This window comes from Falco peregrinus, chromosome 4 (genome assembly GCF_023634155.1).
Source record: "Falco peregrinus isolate bFalPer1 chromosome 4, bFalPer1.pri, whole genome shotgun sequence".
Taxonomy (NCBI): domain Eukaryota; kingdom Metazoa; phylum Chordata; class Aves; order Falconiformes; family Falconidae; genus Falco; species Falco peregrinus.
Window position 1 is genome coordinate 104,013,144 of NC_073724.1, and position 22,039 is coordinate 104,035,182.

At 42.2% G+C, this 22,039-nt stretch overlaps 1 protein-coding gene across 4 annotated transcripts; it reads left to right on the plus strand.

Annotated features, from left to right (window-relative positions):
- The first annotated feature begins 2,295 nt into the window (after positions 1-2,295).
- Positions 2,296-19,983, plus strand: POGLUT3 (protein O-glucosyltransferase 3). Of its 4 annotated transcripts, none has more exons than XM_055803088.1 (9): positions 2,409-2,541; positions 9,732-9,830; positions 10,237-10,430; positions 11,837-12,123; positions 12,535-12,751; positions 14,145-14,341; positions 15,288-15,482; positions 16,484-16,588; positions 17,438-19,983. In XM_055803088.1, exons 3-9 carry the CDS (start codon positions 10,334-10,336, stop codon positions 17,561-17,563), a joined length of 1,224 nt encoding a protein of 407 aa, XP_055659063.1. In that variant the 5' UTR covers positions 2,409-2,541; positions 9,732-9,830; positions 10,237-10,333; the 3' UTR covers positions 17,564-19,983. The 4 variants fall into 4 exon arrangements, with proteins under 4 accessions (XP_055659061.1, XP_055659063.1, XP_055659064.1 ...); XM_055803089.1 differs by having other exon boundaries at positions 2,463-2,541; positions 9,729-9,830; XM_055803086.1 differs by lacking the exon at positions 9,732-9,830 and having other exon boundaries at positions 2,296-2,541; positions 10,233-10,430.
- Positions 19,984-22,039: the final 2,056 nt, after the last annotated feature.

The following is a 22,039-nucleotide window of genomic DNA, read 5'->3' on the forward strand; positions in this document are numbered from 1 at the left end:
GCAGCTGGTCCAGCCCACACCAGTGCAGATGTGGCTCCTTCCCAGGGACAGGGCCCCAAAAGCACCAACAGGCCTGACCCACCCCCTTCCCAGGGCTCTCCCCACCCTGCACATGGCCCAGGGCACCATTTCAGCCCAGACTGGAGCCACCAGTCCCTGCCCCAGCGATGCTGCAGGACATGGTCTCCATCTCCCCACAGCCCTGCCCACCCAGCCACAGGCCCCCACGATGTCCCCAGGGCCCTGCAGCCATCCTAGAGCTGTGCCTGACCCCGGTTCCCCTCACAGGGCCTGATCCTGATCTGCAGGTTGACGTCCCTGCCTGGCCTCAGCCCTGCCCTGTCCCCACAGGCCTGCTGGGCGATGTGGCCTCTCGGCTGCCCCAGATGCCGTTTGCCACGTGCGGGGTGCAGCCCTGCTGCGAGCCGTGGTGCTGCGCTCCTCAGCCCCATTGCCCAGGGAGCAGCCTGCCCGCGTGGCTCCCTGGCCCCCCAAGTGCAGGACTTTTTGCTGAATTTTGGCTGAATCATTCCTCCACCCTGTCCAGGTCCTTCAGGATGGCAGCCCTGCCCTCACGCACACCAACTAGCCCCCCCGTTCGGCATCATCTGCAAATCCGGCGATGGAGCTGTCCTTCGCCTCTCCTCAGGCCAGGTCCCTGCAGTGCTCCCCTCGTTACCAGCTGCCAGTGGAGACGACCCACTCGCCAGCCCCCCTCCAAGCCCAACCGACCATCCTGATGGCTTTTTACCCGTCCGGTTGTTCCCCGTCCAGACCGCAACACCCTAACTTGGACACAAGGGTGTTGTGGGAGACACTGACGTCCTTGATAAATTCAAGGTAAATAACATTCCCTGCTCTCCCCTCCTCTGCAGAGCCAGTTTATCGCCTGGGTCGGCCAGGCGCGGCTGGCCCTTGGTCTATCCACGCTGACTGCGCGGGTGACTGGAAATCCCAATGTCCTCCCAGGCGGCGCAGGGGGCGAGGGAAGCCACCCTCGCTGACCCCTGCCCTGAGAGCGGCAGCCAGGGCTCTACAGCCTGCCCAAGAAGCACGCCTGGAACTCCAGGTTAAGACCATACGTGTTTTCTCTTGCCCGTTGGGAGTATCACACATGGCATGCCAGCGGAGATCTGTGGTTATATGAAGCGAGGGAGTTTAGGAGACTACAGACAAAAGCAAGGAGGAAACCAGACTTGATAATTCCACTTCCAAGGAACCTGTTTTTCATGGTCTGTATGCACCGAGACTTGAAGTTCGTGTTATTCAAAAACACGCAGCATTCAGTCGGGCTCTCATTGTGTTGCATGTGAAAATCCAGGCTCGCACAGAAAATCGAGTTAATTCTCCTACAGCCTTGTAAGCGCGCGCACACACCCCACCGACCAACACCCTGAAATATTTCCTAGTAGCAGCAAACACTTCTGGTAAAAATTATGCAACTTTAGGAGGCAAATCATTGGAGGCTTTCCCTGTTGACTTGCGTTCCATCATTTTAAGTCCACTAAATGACTTTCTTGTTACACTTTCTCAAGAACATTACCACGGCCCCTCTTTCCCCATCACCAAGCATCCCGCAGGGATGAGGGCCACCGGCAGGACCTCACCCGCAGGCCCCAAGCACATCTCCAGCCCGGGAACGCAGTGGGAGCCCGTGCTGGGAGGCGAGCCCAGCCGCAGGGAGCCGCGTGCTGCTGCGTCCCAGGGGACCGGCTCTGTCCTCCGCTTCAAGCAGTCACGGAGGGTGGGAAAACCTAAAACTGCGAGGAGGAATTGTAAATTATATGTATTTTTTTTTCTTTTACAGCAATCTCTGCTTGTACATAAGCCGGCACCGGCAGTCACAGTTAAGAAACGGGGCTTTCCCTCGGTCAATGCCGGGCCAGCTGTGCGGCTGCGGGCCGCGCCGTGTCCCCCCACACCGGTGACCGCTCCGGCGGGAGGGCACGGAGAGGGATCGGCTCCGCGGCCGGGCCTGCGGGGGGCGGGGGGCAGCCGGGCCTCGCAGGGGCTGAGGCGGCCGGGCTGGGCGCCCCCACCTCACACCAGCCCCGCCGCGTCGCCCCGGCCCCATGGGAGCCCGGCCCCGCGGGGGGCGCCCGCCCCCAGCCCCCATGGCCCCGGCCCCGCGGGGCAGCCGGGCCCCGGCCACTCGCGGCGTGGCGGCCGGCGGGGGGAAGGGGCGGTGCCGGTCCCAGCCGCCCGGGGCCAGCCCGGCCCTTCCCTCGCCTCCCGCGGGCGCCGCGGCGGCGGGGCGGGGGGCGGGCGCGGGGCCGCGCAGGCCCAGAGGCGGCCCCGGCCCCCCCGCCCCGAGCGGGCGCGGCCAGCGCGGCGGGGCGATGGGGAGCCGCGGGCTGCTGCCGCTGCTGCCGCTGCTGCTGGGCGCCGCGCTGCCCCCGCTGCGGCCGGCGGAGCCCGTTAGCGCCGAGCGGAGCCTGGCGTGGGGCCCCGGGCTGGAGGCGGGGCTCGCCCTGCCCGTCGGGTACTTCTACATCCAGGCGGTCAGCGCGGCCGGACGCAACTTCTCCCGCTCCCCGCCAGGTACCGTGCGAGTGCCCGGGCGGGCGGGAGGGAGACCCCGCCCGGGGCTGCAGCTGCCCGCCCCGGCCCCTTCCCCTCCTTCCCATCCTTCCCCTTCCTTGCTCCCCGCTCCGCAGCACTTGCCGTGCCCCCGGCCGGGCCCCGAGCGCAGCGCCCGGCCGCAGCCCCCCGCCCCCCCCCCGGCGCAGCGCGGTGCCCAGCCCGCCCCTGCCCGCCGCGGGGCTCGCAGCGCCAGCCCGGGCCGCTCCGAAGGCAGCGGGGCCGCTGGGGCGGCGGGCGTGAGGGAGCCCCCGTGCCCTGCTCGGAAGCACGAACGTGGTTTCTTTAACGCCGCACACACACCAGTTGCTTAAAATGCCTGTCGGGTAAGCACGGCGCTGGGCTCCGTGACCCTGCTGCTGCTCCGTGAAGGAGTTGTCGTTTTCATCTCCGGTTTGCTCGGCACAGGCCGCCCCATGGCCCTTCTCCTGAGGGTGGGAGTTGGGGTTTGCCCTCCTGGTCCCCCTGTGCTGCCAGTCAGCTCTTCGCTGCTGCAAGTTACTTCCGCAGGCTTGACACTAATGATTTTAATTTATAATAAAAGTAACTTTTGCATCGTGGATTTCATAACGATGATAACCCTGAGATAACCACTCAGTGGAACTCCTATATTGCTGATTTATATAGGGCAGAACTAGTTTACTTGGTTCCGTATTATTTGCTGTTCACATAGATGGTACCGAGAGGGTGTCTGCCAAGTAGGCATGGCCTCTTCGCGTCTTGCCTTTAGAAGGCTGAGGCCTGTGAAATTAAAGAGTAGGCCTATATCGTACAGGTTCTATCTTCAGTCTGACAGAACCCCAGATACTTCAGGTCTGGCCTGTCTCCAGCTGCTGTTGTAACTTAGTGCTGGATCATAGCGCAGTTTTGTAATTGCACTGAAGAATGCAACTGCACGCTCGCTGCCAGCGAGGCGGAGGCTGACGTCTGCCACACGGGGAGAGCCTTGGCTTCAGACAGGTTGCTAAAGGTAAAAAGGTGTGAAGATCAACTGGATTCTTGTGCTGGTTTAAATCCTCCAAGATAAACTGATAGGACATGGTTTACTGAGAACCTCGTTTTGACCTCAGTGTGTTCATGTGTGTTAGTATTTATATTAATAAATTCAATGTCTTTGGAATGTTTCCAGGTCCTGATGCCACCTGGCATGGAGTGCTCCATGACATTCTGCAGCCTCCAAACCAAGGCGGTGCATGCGTGCTGCCAGCAGGGAAGAGCTGTTGGCTCGTCCTGTGCTAATTGCTGAGCCGTGCCCAGACTTCTTTAGGAGAGTGCCAAGGATCCTTTAACAATTTAGCGGTACAATTGATCATATTCCAGTGCGTGAGCACTGTTTAATGTACTCGTAGAGACACGGGATATAAATTTCAGTTCTCAAACAATTTCAAATGTTCAAATTCTATTTGTAAAATGTCTTTACGAATTGCAATTAATATTTATTAAGGTTCTCCTTTCCAATATAAACTAAACACATCTCAGACTATCCCTGCTGGGTAGTTAAATAAATCCGCATTATCACCTCCATTGCACAAACAAGAATATTGCAATCAGAGTGGGAGAGCTGCAGTTAAGGCTTCCCATTTGTAAAATTTGTCCAAATCTGTTACATATTTTGTGTGCATTAGAATTTCAGTCAAGTAGGTCAGTCCTTACTGGCATCCAGTATGAAACTTACATAGGATAATTGGTAGATTTTACATCCAGGTGAGTTTTCTGAGTGTTAAGTCTAATCAGCAGAATTAATGTGTAGTATTGCACATCACACAGTAATTTTGACCACAGGCTGTAACTCTTTGACCCATCTTAGGAAGATGACAAATGATGTGGAATTCACTTGTTCCCTAGAAAAAAATATTCCAAAGAATAAAAAATCACTGCTGAAAATATAGATCTTACTTTTAATATAAACTGCATAGATTTTTTTTTTGTGGATACTTGGATCGCCTTACCCTTCTTTTCTGCTAGGTTTTCACCTAGGTTTAACAACTGCCCACCATGTCTTTATGCACAGTTGACCATGACAAAGTCAGCTGTTAACTGTTCTTCAGATGATCTATGTACTCTGCTAATGAATTATTTTGAAGGCCTCCCAGGTATCCTTGCAGGTTTTACGAAATACTTCCAAAGAGAAGTGGTACATTTCTGCCAGCCCTCATTTCAGTGCAGCTAAACAGAGTGCCTCTCAGTTATGCTCACCTTCATATCTGCAGCACCGTAGGACCTTCCTTCAGGTCTTTTGTTGGCCACGATGCCTGGGCTTTTGTGATAGTCACACATCTTCCTACACAACCTGTATTTCTTTGTTCCTGGATATATGCCCTTGCAGCCGACCCTGTTGTGAAGTATATACTATTCAAAGGAGTCCAGTTTGCTAAGCGAACCTCTTTTGTTCAGCTGCCTCGTTATTGACACTATTGATTTCACAATTTCCATCTGCAAAAGTAACCAGCAATGATTTCAGTAAAAAACAGTTGAGGGAAAAAAAACTTTTCAGACATTTTAATTTCTCTTCTGTATACATGTTAGAAATAGGGTGGCTGAGTTTTTTGTCCTTCTCTAACAATTTGCATAAATCAATACCTTGTTGCCTTTTCTCTTTCCATCCCTGCATTTCTTCAGTCCTTCATCCATGCATGGAATACCCTTTTCTGTAAGCAAGAGGGAAAAAAAAAAAGGCATAAAGCAAGTTTCATCATCTGGATTACTTAAAGTATCCCATTTTGACTGTGTCTGAATTTGAGTCTCTCTTCAGGACTGGAAAATTATTTTGTACTTAAAATGCTGTCCCAGACAGGTTTTCAGGGTAATACAGAAGTACTAGTGGTGATGATTCAACAGGGACACATTTTTCTTGTATGGTTTCTCTGCATTGAGAGAAACAGAGAAATGTGAATGAAAGTACCATGGTAACCTTCCTCCAATTTTTAAAAAAGAAATCAGCAAAAAGCTGTTATAACTAAATGCTTAAAGGCCTTGGCTCCATTACAGAATGAACGTTGTAAATCATAAACAAAAATCTTGTCACCTCCAGTGAATAATTTGTACTTACGTTAAATATTCAGTCTCCTTTTTCTTCCCCCTCCCTTTCAGTGGGGTTAGCTTTTCCCAGAGAGCTTTGTTACCAGGTCACTCCTCCCTTATCAAACGCTTCCTGCATCTAAACTGCCACCAACTAAAACTAACACATCCTTTGGGTAGATCCAGAGCTCCTCATGTCTCTAGAGCGGTAAGTATATAACCAGCGAGGAACAAAGACCTGCTTAGTTATTTCCTGTGGGTGAAGACAAAGAGATCGAGTTCAGTAGTATTTGACTTGTGATTTCTCAATATTCACTCATTTTTGTGATAACTGAAAGCTTTTTTTTCTCTGGTAGGAAATCTCTATAGCCAGTTAAAATGCTAAAGATGTAATACCAACAGAAAACTCTTTTCTCTGTGATCCTACCTCATGACATGCTCTGGATTCAAAGGGTTCTTACTCCAAATACTACTAGGTGACACTCATAGGGAGAGGATGCTTGGCTGAAGTCAGCTGCTTTTAAGAGAGTTGAAAAAGATGGTTGTGACAAGAGTGACATTTAGAAGCAGAGATGTTTATTCCTTCGGGAGAGTCATGCATGGAATCCTTTGCCAGATTCAAAAGGAGGGGACTCACTCCTGCATTAAGACCTCTGGCGGTATTTAGTTGAGTGAGGAACAGAAATTGTTACCTTTGGAGAAATGTGGTTTTCCTCTTATTTGGACTACAGCTCTGCACTGTCCTTATGAAGAAGACCATTCATGAGGAAACCAGCTCCTTGATATTTTCTTCTCAGCCCTTCCTTACAAACTCGTGTTTGTGCTGGCACTAGATTCAGAGTCTCTGAAGTCTCTTCAGTCTGACAAAGTGAAAAGCAGATAATTTGGTCATAGAAGTATGGATCACACAAGAGGGAATTAATAAAATGCTGTCCCAACTGTCTTAGACTTTTGTTGTCCTTCTTGTTTAATAAAATTTCCCAAGCCCTAACCACAGGGGCTCAAGCATTTCAAGTGTCATCCTAGTTGGCATTTGTTCATTTTCTCTGTAATCCAAATCCAACAGAAGTCCAGTTCCATCAGAATCATGAAGAACAGAAATTAAAGCAGTCACTTTCTTCTGAAGAGGAGGTCTTTCCCTGTTGCCTTCTCAGCAGACTGATATTCAAGGGTTGCCTCTCTGAGCTCGAGAATGGTCCATCCCTACCAGCAGGAAATCAAAGATGGTGGGATGTAGGGATGAACAAGGAGCTTCTGACTAAACACAGAAGCAGCAAGCATACGATGGGTGTAAGCAGGGGCAGGTGACCCAGGAGGAATACAGAGATGCTGTCTGATTGGGCAGGTGTAGGGTTAGGAAAACCAGAGCTGATCTGGAGTTGAATCTGGTGAGGGATGTGAAGGGCAACAAGAAAGGATTCTAGAAGTACCTCAACAGCCATAGGAGCCTAGGGAAAATGTGAGCCTGCTGCTGAATGGGGCAGGGGACCTGGTGACAAATGACACAGGAAAGGTCAAAGTAGTGAAGTGCCGCCTTTGCCTTAGTCTTTGCTGGCTAAGACCAGCCTTCAGGAATCCCAGGTCCCTGAGACCAGAGGGAAAGTCTGGCACAAGGAAGACTTGCCCTTGGTGGAGGAAGATCAAGTTAGGGAACACTTTAAAATCTAGATGTGCCAAAGTCTATGGGTGCCTGATGGCGTGCACCCATGAGTGCTCAGGGAGCTGGCTGACATCATTGTGAGGCCACTTTTGATCTTCTTTGAAAGATCACAGCAAACAGGAGACGTTCCTGAAGACTGGTAGAAGTCACATGAAGTTCAGGCTGAACACAAGATGACTTATTTTTACTGTGGAGGTGGTCCAACACTGGAGCAGAATACCCAGAGAGATTGTGGAGTCTCCATTTGTGGGGGTATTCAAAACTCAACAGGACACGGTCCTGGGGAGCTTGCTCTGGCTGACCCAAGCAGGTGGGTTGGACTAGATGGTCTCAAGGTCACTTCCAAATGCAACAGTTCTGTGATTGTCGTTATTCCCTGTTTCTCCATTATGCTTGTATTACCAAGTGTTGCGTGGTACAACATAATCTTGCACAGAGCAAAGAAGAGCTGAAGGATATATTTAGAAGGAACCTGACTACTCTGAATAGTTCTGGATATCTGACTCATGGACAGTTTTGAAACTGCCTACAGGATTCAGACTAATTCAAGGAGAAGAAAACAAATGAGGAACTAAAACTCATTGTTTCCCAGAACTTCCTTTGATGCCTCTAATTCTTGTGTTATCAGACAGAAGTTTTAAAACACACTTTTTCTCTGTAAATGTGTAATCACATTTTGGAAAAAGAACTGCCTTAGGATGTTTTTGATGCAACAAATACCAGAATGTTTAAATGGGGATTAAGCAGGTGTGGGAAACCTTCACTGAAGGCTATTGAAATTATGTGCATACAAGTTGTTTTTCAAGTCTTTTTGTTGCAAATTTGTAGACAGAGAGGACAGTAACTTCAAAGGTAGTCCTTTAATTTCTTTGCTCTTACTATCTTGCGCATCTCTGCTAGTGACTGTAAGGTGCAAGATGCTGAGCGGACCTTTAGTTTAAAAGTCAATTTAAAGTGCTATGATCATAGAGACATTCTTACATTACCATCTTATTTCTACTTCATGGCATCTTGAAAGGTAATCAGTAGCTAGATGTCAAAAATATATGAAGGGGGCAAAACTGTATCCTGCCTCTTCTGTGATGGTGACTGTGCTTGCAGATACACCAAAACAAGCTGAGGAGCTTCAAAACTGGGAGCCAGTCTGAATCAGTTCTACCCACATAGATCCAAACTGTAGAGATCCCAAGCTGTGACAGTCTTAGATCTAAACCAATGTACCATTCATAGAAATTGTTTTGGAGTTTTAAGTCTATTAGCATTGCTTGAGCTCTACCTATACTTGCACAAGGAAATTTAACACTGCGTAGCTGTACTGCCAGTGTGTCCTCAGCCTACCATGTAAGCAAGCAGGGAGGTGTCCACTTATCATTCCTTTGAAAAGGAGGTACCACATATCTGGAGCAACCTTAACATTCCTCGACTCCTCAAAAGTCAGAAGGGCACTTCTGGAAATCATTTTGGACTGACGCTTAATCAAATGAGGGCTTCTCATGGTCGATCTGGTAGCTACTGGAAACAATATTCTGCATTCCTTAGCGGTGGGAGTGCTGCTTGCCACACTGGCATTTCAAGAAGGAATGAATGCTTGCTTCATTTTGTTTCTTCAATATGTCGGCAAATGAAAGTACTCTGACTTGCTTTGTGGCGTCTTTGGCTGGCATGGGCTTTGAATAGTAAGAAAATTTGAGGGATGATTACAAATAATCCACATTTTATATTCTTACACTGGAACACAAAGCACAGGAGGGGGTGTGTATTGAAGCCATGAGAGATTCTGCTGCTCACACGCACTGACCGTATGCTTATTGATTGAGGGATTGACTCTTGACAACAATGTCTGGAAGAATCTGAGCTACTCAGGGTAACTGTTCTCTCTGTGAAGAGGCATGACATGTCAGGAAGCACATGTCTGAAATCACAAGGGTTCTGCCTAATTTAATCTGGAGACTTTTGCACAGTAGTTGAATCCAATTTCAAGATCCAGTAAAGGAGACATGATTGATGATTAAATGACTGATGTACTTACCATGTCAGTGCATTTATTTGTGGATACAAAATATGTTAAAATACGGATTGTATAGAATTAACTGTAACATCTCAGTCATTTAGTACTGTTGGGACACGTTCAAATTTTAGTAACGTAATTTTATCTGGTTTTTTTCAGTTTAATTTCTTTCTGTATACTACTTTGTGGTAATGTTCATTTTTGGTTTGCGATTCTTAGACATGTTGTGAATAATCTGTCCCGCTCTATTTTGAAGAATAAAGATGGCGATTACCATTTGTGACAGAAACAAGGGAATAGAACAGATTTGTTTATGCATACTCATATTGTCCACAAAATATTCCATGCCCACTTAAAACGTCACGGTGCATTAATGATGAAATACTGGTGATCTTTAAGCCACAGGTCAGACAGATGTCCAGGAAACATCTCTACTATCATTCTCTTATCCCTGCTTTTCAGTAGCTGGGACTCTAAATTTGCAAGACAGTCAGCTGCAGCCCAAACGTGAACAATTTGTATCTGACTCCTGCATGCTGCAACTGCCTTTCCACAAGCTGGCAAGTATTCTTTTCTCCTGTTATTTTAACTTGGTTTCCTGTCTTTCTTAATCTAGAGGAAATGATTGTTCCTCAGAGCACTAACTTGAATACTTAGTATTAAACCTAATCTTTGCTTCAAAATACTGTTAGCCTTTCCTTCTAACTTGTAATCATTTTTTAACTTTTTATCTCCATCTACAGGTTTTCCCTTTATTAGGTATGTGATGATCAAGAAAATTTAGTAGGATGAGCTTCCATCACTGGAAATTAATGTTACCAACTTGGTATAATACACAAATTTCTAGTGCAGTTAAATTAAATTCCATGGACTTAATCCAGTAGAGTTTGCTCTCACCTTTATTTCATGTATATGATTCTAATAGCTTAAAAGTGCTTTTATCTGTTTTTATTTCCCTTTTTTCAGGAAGAACACAGTTTAAAGTGGTAATTAAAGCACTTTCTCCAAAAGAAGGCACCAGAATTCACACCCCTCGCCCTTTGGATAGAAATGATGGCACATTTCTTATGCGGTATCGGATGTATGGGAGTGTCAGAAAGGGGTTAAAAATTGAGATACTTTATGGTGATCAGCATGTAGCTCAATCTCCTTATATTTTGAAAGGTAAAGGTATTTTTTTGATTTAACATAATGTATGCTGGTTGCTACAGAAATGCTATGCACTAATTTAGTGCTAGAGGAAGAGATGGGAAATTAGAGGTTTGTTTGCCCTTGTTGGTATAGTCTCACAAACAGTCTCCTTATACAGAGAAGTGAGCAGTGACAGTCTATGCATTGCCAAGTTACAGGACGTAGATGCAAAAGCATGTAGATTGTGGCTTCTAACATTGAAGTGATGTGTCTGGACATCTCCTCTTCCCTCTTGCATAAGGAAATGGATCTGTTCAGATCTGTAGGGAGTAAGAGAGCAATGCTTGTATTTTTACTGTTTTCAAGTAGGTATTCCCTTAAAGATTGTGTTATTTTTATCTAAAGTAGAAAATACTACTTGCAAAAACAAGGAGTTTCTGTTGTTCCCAACCCTGTAATTCAAATGTATGTGATTTCTAAAACGTGTGATCCTTCCTAACAGTAAAACCAATATTTCTTTAACCAGACAATATTAAATTTCTTTCCATTAGTCCCGTTTAATTGAGTGCAGGTCTATACTATGGAACAAATATTTAAAAGCAGGGAGAACAAGGCAAGTTATTCTCTCATTCCACATCTGCTTCTGTTAACTTCCTTCTCTTGCTTTCAAATGGACAGCTGTTTAGCAAAGAAAAAGATAATACAAAGTTACTTCTCTGCAGTCTTGTTTCAGTTCACTGCTACTTTTAACCAGATTTTGGTCATTTAAAAAAAAAAAAATGTCCTCAATACAAACTTAGAAATGTCTTGAAACTGAAATGAAACTGTCATGACTCCTCAAGGTAGTAGTGTGCCTTCTTTTTACTGGTGCACATTTGCCAGCAGCTATGAAACTATGACACAGGACAGAACCCGTTTTGATTAGAAGTCCATGAAATAAGGGCTTTTTTTTCCCACTCTGAGGCTCTTCCTTATACCTTCTGAAGCTCTCTGCTTCAAGAGGACAGAAAGAATAGTTGATTATACATAAAAGAAAATGCCTTATGCCAGAGTTAAAGACTACTGTATCAAAGTTCTGAACTAGGCTAAAATTGAAGCTGTAATACCTGGGCTTTGGTAGTTATGGACAGTTAGAACAATGCTGAATACCCTACGTGGTTGGCAGGTAGCACAATAATGGAATGTCATTTTGCAGATGAATTTTACCCTGATAACAAAAAGTCTAGTATTTTGATTTGTGAAAAGAGAAGAATGTTTTCTCAGTTATACTGGCAAACCCCAGAAATGTTATGGGGAGGATGATTCCCAGGAAAACTTCAGAATACTTGGAACAAAAAAATGTGAAGCCACTGTAATGTCCGCATTTATATGCCCATGTGTTTGAATTATGATTGGTGTAGAATCAGCAATACAGACTCTCAATGCTTTGTTTTCTGTAGGACCAGTTTATCATGAATATTGTGACTGTCCTGAAGAAGACCCTGAGATCTGGCAGGACATTATGTCTTGTCCATCCCAAGAACCTCAGATTACAAAAGACTTCATTTCTTTTCCCACCATTGACCTTCAGCGAATGCTTAAGGAAATCCCAACAAAGTTCAGTCAAACAAGAGGTGCTATTGTTCATTACACTATTCTCAATAATCACATCTACCGTCGCTCCTTAGGGAAGTATACAGACTTCAAAATGTTCTCTGATGAAATGTTCCTGTCACTGGCAAGAAAGGTATCAGGTTTTATCATATAAGACTGTTAAGTATGGCAATACTGCATTTTTTGGTGTATTTTCAGATCTATAATTCCTGAAGTAAGATTTGACTTTTGTTTTTTCATTAAGGTAACAGAGTAGCTTAGGGATAATGTGGGGGGGTTGAGATTGACAGTAATGAAATCGCTAGGAAAGCTGCAGGGGCTAAGGTCCGATTCTGCAAGTTTTTTCCTAGTCTCTGTGAGTGTTTCTCTCGTATGTTCTTGCAGGGCAGAAACTTGAAATTCACACCATAAGCTCAGCTAAAGCTATTAACTGTCTAGGTAGGTTTATTGTTTCTGCATGACATGAGAGAACTGAGGAATATATGTAGGAGTGACGAACAGCTTCTATCTTTGTGTTATTACCCTTTCTCCGGTACACATTTAGGTTCGTCTTCCTGATGTGGAGTTTTACCTTAATGTTGGAGATTGGCCAGTTGAGTATCGGAAAGCCAATGATACACCTGGTCCTATACCTGTCATTTCATGGTGTGGCTCTGTGGATTCAAGAGATATAGTCCTTCCAACATATGATGTAACCCACTCGACCCTTGAAACCCTACGTGGAGTCACAAATGATCTCCTTTCTATTCAAGGAAATACAGGTAAATTAGAGATCATGGACTTAAAAAAAGAATTTGTAAATTCCATCGAAGAAGCAAGTTACATTCAAATAATGTGTTGAAGTCTTCAGTTCACAAGTGCCTTAGGAGGTCTCTTAATAAAAGCAGGTTAGTCTTCACAGATCGTAAACGCTTTCAACACTGCTACTAAGCATGTGCTTAATATGAGCCAATTTTCAATAGAGACAGATGTTAAGAAGTCCAGGTTACAATAATGGTGATTTTTAGCTTAAAAGGTATCCAGAAGATACTGTGACTTGTCAAAAGAAAAGTAAATATAATCAGAAGGCCTTTTTCATCCGTGAAGGACTTGAGTATGTTCCTTCTAATCAAACAGTAATCCTTTTCCTGACAGTGATGTGGCCCAATGTTCTGTTTACATAAAAATTAATTTGAATCCTGAAAGAAGTAAACTGGTACTATGCTGCAGCCTCTTTCAAATGAGAAAATACTCTCTGTACAAAAAAATACCTCAAAGTGGGATCTTCTGAATTGTTTTTCTAGCTTTGAAGGAAGAGTCAGTTTTACTGACAGATATCTTCCTCTCCTAGGAAATTAATGAATACTTAGGGCCAGACAGATGGCGTGAACAATGCCTAAGGATTAAAACTTGAGTGAAGAGGCATTTCTTTTTATTTGATTAGTTCACAGTTTCTCTTTTCTTCATTAGTTTCTAAATTAAATATTGTAATTAAGTGATCAGTTTGAAGCACTCTGTGTTCAGTGATCTAGTACAGCTGCTTTTCCAATTAGGAGACAATAAGAGCCTACTCTACTTCAGTAGGTCCTTTAAGGACATTCCCAGCAGAGGATGAGGAAGTATGTATGTAATGTTTTTAAAAGCAGACAGTAAGCAGTGATGAAGTCTTTCAAGCTCTTGCTAAGTATCTTGATAACATAGCATAGCCATTTTTTTTTCCTTTTTAAGTCATCATTCAGTGATTCCTCAAAGACTTAACTAAACTGCTGGGTAACAGAAGTGGGTTTTGCTAAAGAAATTTTGGTTATTGTGGCAGGCTTTATAGATGAATTACTTTAATTATCAGTATTTACTTACATAATTTGATTATAATTCCTTATGTAGCTTTCAAAATCTTTCAAGTTGTTTAAATATAAAATTGTTGAGTGGAAAAGCAGTTCTCTGATTTTTCCTTTTGTAAGTGGTTCAGTTTCTCATCACAAAATTCAAGCCAGAACTGGGAGTTTAAACTCTGTGATTAATAAGTGATTATGGATTCACTATAAGAAATCATGCCTGTTTTACTACATCTCTTGAGTATAATGCCACTGTCATACTAAGTTCCTTATTTGCAGTACACGTATCATGAACGTTTCATTACTGTTTGCTTTTTTCCTTATCATGCAATGCTCGTAGGTCCACTCTGGGAAAACAAAACTGAGCGAGCTTTATTTAGAGGTCGAGACAGCCGAGAAGAACGTCTCCATCTTGTCAAGTTATCCAAGGAAAATCCAGAACTTCTAGATGCTGGAATAACAGGATATTTCTTCTTCAGAGAAAAAGAAAAAGAGCTGGGAAAGGTTCAGCTGATGGGCTTCTTTGACTTCTTTAAGGTAGCAAGCAAATTACAGTCTTGGATTAATTTTGCTGTCAAGGTCTTACCAACTGAAAAGACAAGGCTTACTTTTGCTAATTCCATTCAGTAAACAGAACAATCATGCTACACTGGGAACACTGATCCACGTGGGGTAGATAGACCATCTGTAATCAAGCGTCATACACACTTCTGAAAAAAGCCCCTATACTTTTTTCATTGGAGTCCCTTAGAGAGAGTTCTTGGGAAAAAAAAATTAATAGGTGATTGAGAAATTGATTTCTCACCGTCAGGGTTTCTTTTACTTGGAGTAAATATGAAAATAATGGGCAGAACTTGTGTCCAATGCAAGTACATTATGGATGTCAGAAAGTCCTTGTAGTAACAAGTTAAAAAAATACATGCACAGTGGTATAATGAGTAAAGGGGATAGAGGCCTGTAAAAAGCCATTATAGTGTGTGGCAACTGAAGTTCTGTTCCAAGGATTAATATTATCAGAAATGCTGTGAAGCCATGAGCATCTGCCAGAGCAGTACATTCATGGTTACTTTTAGTATGATGTTTCAGATTATTTTATATAATAATATATGCTTCAGATTATTCTACATAATACTATAATTTTAAATCAGAATAAATTTACTTGTTTTGAATTTAAGTATAGATTAGTTTTATTTCCTTCCCAGCTCTACCCCTTGCTCTGTCGCAGGACACTTTAATAAAATACCCATCAGGCAGTTCATGTGACACAAAGGTTCTTGACTGTCAGCTTTGGGTTGAAAACAAATCCTTTTTCTATTATGTTACCCAGAATACCATGAAACTACACCTGCTTAACACTAAAACAGCATGATGAGAATTAATAAACACAATTATGTCTTGCCTGTGAAGATAGTCTTTTATACAGTCAGTGTTCCTGTTCTGATTCAAAATGTTTCCCCTTTTTTTCTCTGTCTTCATACTGTAGTACAAATACCAAGTGAACGTAGATGGCACTGTAGCAGCTTACAGGTTTCCATACCTCTTGCTGGGTGACAGCCTAGTATTGAAGCAAGATTCCCAGTATTATGAACATTTTTATATTGGATTAAAACCTTGGAAACATTATGTTCCAGTTAAGAGAAACTTAGAGGACTTGCTAGAGAAAATAAAATGGGCTAAGGTAAGTTCCATTAATAATTCAAGTTCAAAGTGATAAACAAACATGTAAACGATTTATCTTAATACACTCTTCTTTTTGGTATTTCCACATACATATTTTGCATGAACTGAGATCCTGGAATAAAGGAAGTACATTTTGTTGTTAGTATGAGATGGGAAGGCCTTAATTCAAATAACCATCTCTATTCAGGTAAATACTTTAGAATTAATTTTAGGTATGTGCAGAAGTGTTTAATGAGTCAGTGTCTTAGTATACTGATTAATGCAGGTAATTTCCAAAGAAACACGCAGAATCCTAACTGATAATTAATTAATTTATTGCTTTTTTTAGGTCCTGACTAGAACAGAAGTCATTGCATGTTCTGTTTGAATGTACAAAAAATCGCTGCTCTGTAGCACGGTCAGAATGAGATTCTGTAACCAAACAGACTGATATAATGATGTGACTGAAAACGCCATTTGTGCTTTAAGTTTAGCTACTATGTTAAAAAACATAAGAAAAGTTCTGTTCTGAGAGTACTGTACTTCTTCATAAAGAATCAGATGAGAATACTAACAGCTTTGAAATACAGACCTAAAAAACTTGAAAGTAAGTACATGAATTCAGAGTTATTTTTAAAAGGAAGACACTGAATTGCATTGCACAGGAGAGGACAATAGCTGTGGCTTTGTCTTCTGTAAAGCTGAGTACGTCTGGGAGATGTCGGACCTGATTTTGAAGAGGCTTGTGGCTTGGACAGAACAATACAGCAGTAATCAACTAAGTTTTCAAAATTGTATAATTATCCATGAAAGTTCTTATTAATAGCCCTAAGGTACCAGTTGTGACCATAAAAGCAATTCAGTATTTTAAAAAAATCTGTAATTCAAAGTGTGCTTTTGCAGTCACACATGAAGTTGCAGATTTGAATAGCCCCTTTAATAAAACTTCTAATGCCAGCCAGCCTTTGAGTAACTCACCTGATTGCTCTATTATTCATTCATTTTGTCTCAATTTTCCAGGAAAATGATGAAGAAGCAAGAAAAATTGCTAAAGAAGGACAATTAATGGCAAGAGAAGTACTTCAGCCTCACAGGCTTTACTGCTACTACTACAAAGTGCTCCAGGTTAGTACAATAGATCACTGTATTACTTTGCCTAACTACTACTGACATTACAAATTTCATATTCAGTCCCTACTTATATCAGTAGCAGACATGGTTCATATCATTCACGTGAGATCAGTGTGAAGAGCTTGCTAAAACTTGCTTCATCATTAAAGAGGCAACCTGACATAATAGTTTTTTTACAGAATGAGAGAGATATTTTTTTTGCCCCCGTCCCCACAGTCAGACCTGTGTTTAGTGTCACTTGGTATGTAGTTTCTAACAGATACAGGAGATAATCTGTACACAGTTTTCTTCCTTTTTTCATTCATATTTATCCCCTCATGAGTTACTCCACTGTATTACAGAACAATAAATACATGGAAAAGAAATTCCAGAAGTATGGCTAGTAGAGTGATACGGGGTGAAGCAGGCCAAGTAGTCATTGCCTCCCTAGGAGTTGCAAATCTCTAGTGAAAGAAGTTTCTGTTCTCTGAAAGTACTAATTTATTTTTCCTGTTTTGCTGTACAGAGTTAGATCTCAGCTTTAGCAGCCATAGGTTGACACAAAATTTGGAACTGTACTAAAATGACAGCATTATCTGCATAAAGTGGTTAGAGACACAAATAATGACAATATTCAAATTACCATTAATAATAGGTCAGGGGAAAACATTAAAAGAGGTTTTCAGAGGCAGTGTAGCCTATTAGTAGGTGTGTTATAAAAACACCTTGTAAACAGGTTGTAAACAGTGACAAAAGGAGCCTGGATAAAGGCAAGCTTGTGAGTGGAAGGGAGGAGGAAAATTCTGTTTCATGAATTATATGTTAGTGCTTACGGCATTCTTAAGTGTTGTTTACATATTTCAGCAATATGCCAAACGCCAAGCCAGCAAACCTGAAATACGAGATGGAATGGAACTTGTACCTCAGCCTGATGACAGAGACTCAGTATGCAGTTGCCACAGGAAAAAGCCTTTAAGGGAAGATCTATAACTGTACCGGATGGAGAAAATCACCCACTTAACAATGCAAGAATTTAAATAGGAATTAAGCTGTGAAATCTAAGACACTTAGGGACTAGCAAACATTCTTAGTTATGTATTCATGTTGTATTTACATATCCTTTTACACACTGACTTTGATCTACAACGTTGGTTCCCACAATTTTGTCTCCGTGACCACCACCAGACAGATACTGACCCTGTAATGGGGAGCATCTAGGGGTTTTTTTTGATGTACTGCACCATCAGGAAGAAGAGTGCAGTGCTGCTCGTGTTCCAGCTGGGACCTAGTTACCAAAGTTTTATGAGGAACCAGTCATCCACAAAAGATCTTCCATGAGTCAGTGCAAGTTATTCTAAAGAAGCATTTGCAACATACTAAAGCAGTGTTATGATTTCTTCATAAAGTTTACGTCAGTGTTAGATTGTTTCTTGTATACAAAACAATTTTCTAACTAGACAAAGAAAATGAATATTTGAGATTTACAGATATCGGATCTGGTGTTGCTTTGAGATTATTTTGTGGTCTATGACAGATGACAGAATAGGGAACATGATCTAATATTTATCAATTTCAGAGGAAAATGGAGAGGAGGGGGAGAGATCAGAATAATATTTTTATAAGCACCATCCTTGGCTGTGAATCACCAAAATTAAATGCTGCTTTAAAGCAGATTGTATAGCTATCACACAGTGCCTTGAGTGCCAAGACACCACTCTGAAGACCTGCTCCCTGCCTATGACTGTATCTCTGAATATAGTAACAGGTCCACAGAAGGACTTAGGAACTTCAGGTGAGGCCAGGTGACATACCAGTGTCTAGTTCAACAGTACAGTCTACAGTATTCTAGGCTACTTGAGTATTCACACATCTGAAATTTGTTAGTAGAGTGTTAAGACCGCCTAGGTTTAACTTCTATGTAGAGCTAAGGATGCCACCACCTTTTTCGCTTGGGTTCATGAACTACTTTTGCCTGTGCCTGAGTTCCCAGAAGGACCTTATCCATTTTCCAAATTTAGATCATACCTAACCTTATACTGAGATCAGACTTTATTGTTTTGGTTCAAACATATGACAGAAAAACCTGTCCTGCACTTTCTATGTAGTAGTCCAGGGCTTAGAGACCATACTAAGCAATTGGGAAGCCAGTTGTCCTCCTTGGTTTGATTCAAAGCCATTTTTTCCAGGGCGTCCCTTAGCTCCAGGCTGGAGAAGAGGTTTTCCACTGAAATTGTGCAGCCATGAAGCTAACAATACAAAATTCACAGGGCCAGAAGGAGCTGGTCATACCATTGCAGCAAAGTGTGCCTTTGGGTGGGGCAGAGGAAAAATCCTAGTCCTGGATGTGTATCCCAGTACCTCGGTTGATTTTTACCTGAGTTTGGCTACTTCGAAATGCATAAACAGTCCTGGAATGAGACACCAATGCCAATACCAAGATCAATGCCCACAGGCACCCATTTCTGCCCTCTGCATTGTTGTCTTGGCTAATATAGCCTGTCTGAGTAGCTTCCTACTCAGCTACACTCATACAGTATCTTTCATGGATAGTAAATTGTCCCTACAAAAAAAGGAATGGAAACGTCTTTAAGACTGTGGACTCATCTCATTGCTTAGGTACCCAAAGTGTAGTGCTCTACACCTCATGCGGGCTTCATTCTTGGTTCTACACTGCAAGTTACTCATAAAATATATAAGACAAAATTTCTGCACCAGAACAGGGAGAAAAACCAGATTTTTCGGTGTGCCAAATATGGAAAGAACTTCAGGTTTTCAAAGAGGTTAATGCAACTGTCTGCCAGTCACATTATGCCAGTTAAGAAAAAACCTGGAACACAGTGCTCTGCCCGTCATCCTCTTTGTTCTGGTTCTAACACTAATATTGGTTGTATTTTTATTTAGCATGATAATCAGTCCTAGAACTTTAGACTATAAATACATATTCAGCTCATCTGACATAAAATTTTCTACATCAAAATTGAGGAACAGGGTTCCAGTTGCTGAAGCTGACACTTAAAGCTGAGTATGTGCTCCTCTTTCATTCTCTGTGCAGTGTCATTTTTATGATATAATGTTATTTTGTGATACTATCCATTATACCATGTGCATTTTATATTCACCAGTATTTATGGAAGTGGCGTGCTCAGCAAAGGCAATTAAGTGTACCAGATGGTTGAAGCAACAAAGTTTTCCACCTCTCACACACGTATTTCAAACCAAAAGTCCAACAATGATCAGTTTATTTTTTAAAAAATAGGAGGGAATGAGGGGAGTCATGATGCATACTTCAGGGTTCTTTGGAAATACCTGTGTAGAAAAAACTTGCCTGGCTTGAAACAGAAGTCTTTCAAACTGGAAGAAGAATCAGATAAAATTTAAATGGTCATGAATAAATAAATGTGAATATTTCATCCCTCCTTTCTCCCCTCATAAAAAGGGAAAAAAACTATTCTAAATTACCTGCCAAAAAACCCTTCTTGCTTTTGTAATAAGCATCCCTTCAAAACAAAGACTAGTTTGTCACAGGGTGTTTTACAGATGCTTTTATAGCTCAGAGGCAAGATATACTCTGAAAAATATGAATACATGCATCTTCCTGCCAAAATTAAAAAACAGTAGAGACATGGTAGAAGTTTCACTAAAAGCGCTGAGTCATTTCAGAAAATCTGGTTCAATTTATAACTACAGATCTTCCAAAGATAAAAGAAGGTAAGGCAAAGCCTCTCTTGTTTCCATTGGTGGTACTATATGCAATTGAAATTGTAATGAAGAGCAATCGTAACAATTGCCCCACCAGGCCAGAAAAGACATCAGATCTATTTCAGTTTGATGACAGGATGACGCTTATTGGCCTGGTGTGTTACAGGAATTGCTAAATATTCAGTAAAACTTGTTTGTACAAGTAAAGTATAATACATACATTACACAGTATTTTCAAACAACATACATACACTAGAGTTTCTATTATTCTGTAGTAGTTCCTGAACAGCAACTAAGTCTCTTGTACACCTAGCACTTGGTGGTAATTTTAAAAAATAGTTACTATTCCCACACTACTGAATTTTGCTACAGTAATTTCAGCTATTAATGCACAACATAGGATTTAATATAAAGAACAAAATCTGTCCTGTTTTCATCAACGGTGATAATTTTTAACATACTGTAGAGCTTACCACCGATGATGAAGACAAGTTTGTTTGTTTGAAATAGTATGTCCTGAAGTCCAGGGCCAATATTTTCAAATGTAGGAATCTACACAGAAGTGGTCTGACTTCCAAAAATGTTGGTCATACAGACCCTTTACTTAAGGGTCCTTATTTTCACATGCCTTTAACCTTAACAGTAGTTTCTTACACTGAACACTCCAGAAAATTAGCCCTTTTATGTTATGTCATATATATGTCCAAATATATTTAGGCACTCACATTTGGAAATACTTGGCCAACCTCAATTTAATCTTCAAATGAAAACTAGTAAATCATGATCTGTTGAACATAAAGGAGATATAAAATCAGTACATTTTTAGACTGTATTTTTTGAGATTTACCTCAAGCTAACTAATATACTAGTTTCATGACAGTGTTGTGCCAGGTCTGCCTTGTAGATTCATAATTAAAAAAACCCTATAATCAAAGCTTGTCTGATGGAATGTTAGATTTAAGCATCCATCCTAGGAAGCATACGCCCGACATTTATTACATTAGAAAGTAAATTATTTAGTTAGGGAGGAGAGCTGACAGGGAAAACTTCCATCACCTGTTTGAGCACGTTTGAGAAGCTTGCAAAGAAATGATAATGAGGAAAAGAAGCATTACAGAAACCTAGGACATTATCAGCTCCCTTACTATTAAGTTTTCCAAAAGTGTTGTCTGTAAGGACAGTGATGAAGTGCAAAGTTTTATGTAAATGTATTATTATTTAAGTTCACAGGATTCAGCCACTAGAATCTTCTTGTCTGTGAAAAATTTTATAGCATTTCAATGAGGCTATATGAATACTAATGCTGGGCTTTTGAGTCATTAATAATGTAAGAAAATCTATACCGTAGAGAGCTAATGGCACTAATTTTGTATTTTTCTGTAAGAATAAGGGGAGAAGGATTATTTTGCATGGCTGTCTGAAGATATTTGAGACATCTGTAGCATATACCGTAATTAAGTCCTGTCACATGAGTGGTGATAAGCAAGAGGTGTATTACCAGGAGTGTGGCCAACAGGTTGAGGGATATATTTCTTCCCTTCTGTTTGGCAGTTGTGAGACTGCAGCTGGAGTACTGTGTTCAATTTTGGACTCCCATTGACATAGTGGAGCAGATCCAGCCAAGGACCACCAAGATGATAAAGGGGTTGGGGCACATGAAGCATGAGGAGAAGCTGAGGGAGCAGAGTTAGGTCAGCCTTAAAAAGAGAAGGCAAGGGAAAGATTACTTTGGTGAACTCTAAAGGGAGGGTATAGAAAAGATGAAGC